Below are 4,249 nucleotides of genomic sequence, written 5' to 3'. Positions count from 1 at the left end.
CCCTAAATATGTTGCTGACTGGCTCAGAGATAGAGACGCTACCCCCACATCACCACAAGACCTTCTTATATCCCTCCTTCAGGAATATAAAACCCCCGTGGTGGAGGCATGGTGGTACCACAGTGAGTAATGCACATCGGTACGAATGTGTAACAGAGGGGGTGGGGGGTTGGGGCGTAATTGCTGACAGAGCAGGAACAAAACTCAAACACCATAAATGTGGTAAAAACGAGCAGCGCAGTAGTCGAGTTTGTGACTTAAGACCTTGTAGCAAAACGTCCCTACTTTTAAAAAATGTGCTCATGGGGCGTGGGCGTCGCAGGCTGGGGGCCTGCTTTTATTGCCAATCCCTAATTGCCCTTGAGGGGGCAGTTAAGACCCACATTGCTGTGGGTCTGGACGGCACGTATAGGCCAGGCCGGGTAAGGACGGCAGATTTCCTTCCCAAAAGGACATTAGTGAACCAGATGGATTTTTACGACAATCGGCAACGGTTTCATGGTCACCTTTAGACTTTTAATTTAATGCAAATTTCACCATCTGCAGTAACAGGATTCGAACCCTAGTCCCCAGATCGAGCTCCGGGTCTCTGCTTTACAGACATTGCAGCCCCTTTGCAGGATTTGCAACAATGGTGAAGATTCCACCTTGTCCCTTCCTTCAATTTTCACTCAATGGGGGTGAAGTGGGCAGCGGGGGCCACGCATGCGCGCCGCGCCCAGCCGCAGCTCGCTCTCCCGCCAGCAGGTGGCGGTGGCGGGAAGGCGCTGACGACGCCCGGAAGCGGAAATGGCGGTGGCCAGCGACATCCGGAAACGGAAGTGGCGGGTGAGAGCAGGCGACCCCCGGAAGCGGGAAGGGGATGGCCATCCCCGGAAGTGGAAATGGAGGCGCCGGCAGGGAGAGCGCGCCGGGAAAAGATGGCGGCGCCGGCAGGGAGGAGCGCGCCAGGAGAAGATGGCGGCGGCCGGAACGCGGCGGCCAGAGGCGGGCGCAAAGGCCGAGGCCCAGCCCGGGGCCCAGCCGATGCCCAGTTTCCGCCCAGCTTCAGTGTGTCCGAGATTAAAAACAAACAGCGGCGGCAGTTCATGTTCCAGCGGTGGAAGCGGGCCCGGCGGCAGGTGGGGGAATGAGGGAGAGAGGGGGAGGAGGGAATGAGGGAGAGAGGAGGGGGGGGGGGGGGAATGAGGGAGAGAGGAGGGGGGGGGGGGGAATGAGGGAGAGAGGAGGGGGGGGGGAATGAGGGAGAGAGGAGGGGGGGGGGGAATGAGGGAGAGAGGAGGGGGGGGGGGAATGAGGGAGAGAGGAGGGGGGGGGAGAGAGGAGGGGGGGGGGGAATGAGGGAGAGAGGAGGGGGGGGGGGAATGAGGGAGAGAGGAGGGGGGGGGGGAATGAGGGAGAGAGGAGGGGGGGGGGGGAATGAGGGAGAGAGGAGGGGGGGGGGGGAATGAGGGAGAGAGGAGGGGGGGGGGGGGAATGAGGGAGAGAGGAGGGGGGGGGGAATGAGGGAGAGAGGAGGGGGGGGGGGGAATGAGGGAGAGAGGAGGGGGGGGGGGGAATGAGGGAGAGAGGAGGGGGGGGGGGAATGAGGGAGAGAGGAGGGGGGGGGGGGAATGAGGGAGAGAGGGGGAGAGAGGAGGGGGGGGGGAATGAGGGAGAGAGGGGGAGAGAGGAGGGGGGGGGAATGAGGGAGAGAGGAGGAGGAGGAGGGGGAATGAGGGAGAGAGGAGGAGGAGGGGGGAATGAGGGAGAGAGGAGGGGGGAATGAGGGAGAGAGGAGGAGGAGGAGGGGGGAATGAGGGAGAGAGGAGGAGGGGGGGGAATGAGGGAGAGAGGGGGGGGAATGAGGGAGAGAGGGGGGGGGAATGAGGGAGAGAGGAGGGGGAATGAGGGAGAGAGGAGGAGGAGGGGGGGGGAATGAGGGAGAGAGGAGGGGGAGGAATGAGGGAGAGAGGAGGAGGGGGAATGAGGGAGAGAGGAGGAGGAGGGGGGAATGAGGGAGAGAGGAGGGGGGAATGAGGGAGAGAGGAGGAGGAGGAGGGGGGAATGAGGGAGAGAGGAGGAGGGGGGGGAATGAGGGAGAGAGGGGGGGGGAATGAGGGAGAGAGGGGGGGGGGAATGAGGGAGAGAGGAGGGGGAATGAGGGAGAGAGGAGGAGGAGGGGGGGGGAATGAGGGAGAGAGGAGGGGGAGGAATGAGGGAGAGAGGAGGGGGGAATGAGGGAGAGAGGAGGAGGAGGGGGGAATGAGGGAGAGAGGAGGAGGAGGGGGGAATGAGGGAGTGAGGTGGAGGGGGGGGGAATGGAGGGAGAGAGGAGGGGGGGGAATGAGGGAGAGAGGAGGGGGGGGAATGAGGGAGAGAGGAGGAGGAGGAGGGGGAATGAGGGAGAGAGGAGGAGGAGGGGGGTATGAGGGAGAGAGGAGGAGGAGGGGGGAATGAGGGAGAGAGGAGGAGGGGGGGGAATGAGGGAGAGAGGGGGGGGGAATGAGGGAGAGAGGAGGGGGGAATGAGGGAGAGAGGAGGAGGAGGGGGGGGAGTGGGAGAGAGGAGGGGGAGGAATGAGGGAGAGTGGAGGGGGGGTATGAGGGAGAGAGGAGGAGGAGGGGGGAATGAGGGAGAGAGGAGGGAGGGGGGGAATGAGGGTGAGGTGGAGGGGGGGGATGAGGGAGTGTGGAGGGGGGGGGAATGAGGGGGAGAGGAGGGGGGGGGATGAGGGAGAGAGGAGGAGGGGGGGAATGAGGGAGAGAGAGAGGGGGAGGTGGGGGGAGGAGGGGATATGAGGGAGAGGAGGAGGGGGATGGAGGGGATGGGAGAGAGGAGGAGGAGGGGGGGAATGAGGGTGAGAGGAGGAGGGGGGGGGAATGAGGGAGAGAGGAGGGGGGGGGATGAGGGAGAGTGGAGGGGGGGGATGAGGGAGAGGAGGAGGGGGGGGAATGAGGGAGAGAGGAGGAGGGGGGAATGAGGGAGAGAGGAGGAGGGGGATGAGGGAGAGAGGAGGGGGGAATGAGGGAGAGAGGAGGAGGGGGGTGTGGGAGGGAGGAGGGGGGGGATGGAGGTGTGGTGGAGGGGGGGATTGAGGAGAGAGGAGGGGGGGATGAGGGAGTGAGGAGGAGGGGGGGGGATGTGGGAGTGAGGAGGAGGGGGGAATGAGGGAGTGGTGGAGGAGGGGGGAATGAGGGTGTGAGGTGGGGGGTTGTGGGTGTGTGGTGGGGGGGTTGGTGGGTGTGTGGTGGGGGGGGGTTGTGGGTGTGTGGTGGGGGGGAATGTGGGAGAGTGGTGGTGGTGGGGTGGATGTGGGTGTGAGGGGGGGTGGGTGGGTGTGTGGGGTGGGGGGGGTGTGTGGGGGGTGTGGTGGTGGTGGGGGTTGAGGGTGTGGAGGAGGGGTTGGGGGTGAGTGGTGGGGGGAGTTGGTGGTGGGTGGGGGTTGGTGGAGGTGGTGGGGGGGTTGTGGGTGTGGGTGGGGGGTTGGTGGGTGTGGGTGGAGGGTTGGGGGGGTGTGGTGGGGGAGTGGTGGTGTGGGGGTGGGGGGTGGGGAGAGGTGGGGGATGTGTGGTGGGGGGATGGTGGGTGTGGGGTGGGGGTTGGTGGGTGTGTGGAGGGGGGGTGTGGGTGTGGTGGGGGGTGTGTGTGGTGGTGGGGGGGGTTGTGGGTGTGTGGAGGGGGGTTGGTGGGTGAGTGGTGGGGGGTGTGGGTGTGAGGTGTGGGGGGGGATGTGGGTGTGGGAGGGGGGGATGTGGGTGGTGGTGGGGGGGTTGAGGGAGGAGGAGGTGGGGGGATTGAGGGTGTGAGGAGGGGGGGATGTGGGGTGTGGAGGGGGGATGAGAGGAGGGGTGGGGGGGAATGAGGGAGAGAGGAGGGGGGGAATGAGGGAGAGAGGAGGGGGGGGAATGAGGAGAGAGGAGGAGGGGGGGAATGAGGGAGAGAGGAGGGGGGGAATGAGGGAGAGAGGAGGGGGGGAATGAGGGAGAGAGGAGGGGGGCGAATGAGGGAGAGAGGAGGGGGGGAATGAGGGAGAGAGGAGGGGGAGGAATGAGGGAGAGAGGAGGGGGGGAATGAGGGAGAGAGGAGGGCGGGGAATGAGGGAGAGAGGAGGAGGGGGGGAATGAGGGAGAGAGGAGGGGGGGAATGAGGGAGAGAGGAGGGGGGGAATGAGGGAGAGAGGAGGAGGGGGAATGAGGAGAGAGGAGGAGGAGGGGGGAATGAGGGAGAGAGGAGGAGGGGGGGAATGAGGGAGAGAGGAGGGGGGGGG

General features: G+C 65.1%; 1 protein-coding gene across 1 annotated transcript in view; it reads left to right on the top strand.

Moving 5' to 3' along the window:
- Window positions 1-868: 868 nt before the first annotated feature.
- The window catches only part of rpf1 (ribosome production factor 1 homolog), a 25,178-nt gene continuing 21,797 nt past the window's right edge, over window positions 869-4,249 (top strand). Inside the window, exon 1 of the mRNA XM_072510347.1 lies at window positions 869-1,121. Coding sequence (XP_072366448.1) covers window positions 885-1,121 — 237 coding nt within the window. The 5' untranslated portion in view covers window positions 869-884. The remainder of the gene's footprint in view (window positions 1,122-4,249) is intronic.

The sequence above is a fragment of the Scyliorhinus torazame genome, chromosome 7, assembly GCF_047496885.1.
Source record: "Scyliorhinus torazame isolate Kashiwa2021f chromosome 7, sScyTor2.1, whole genome shotgun sequence".
In the NCBI taxonomy this organism is placed as follows: domain Eukaryota; kingdom Metazoa; phylum Chordata; class Chondrichthyes; order Carcharhiniformes; family Scyliorhinidae; genus Scyliorhinus; species Scyliorhinus torazame.
This window is presented reverse-complemented; position numbering and strand designations above follow the sequence as displayed.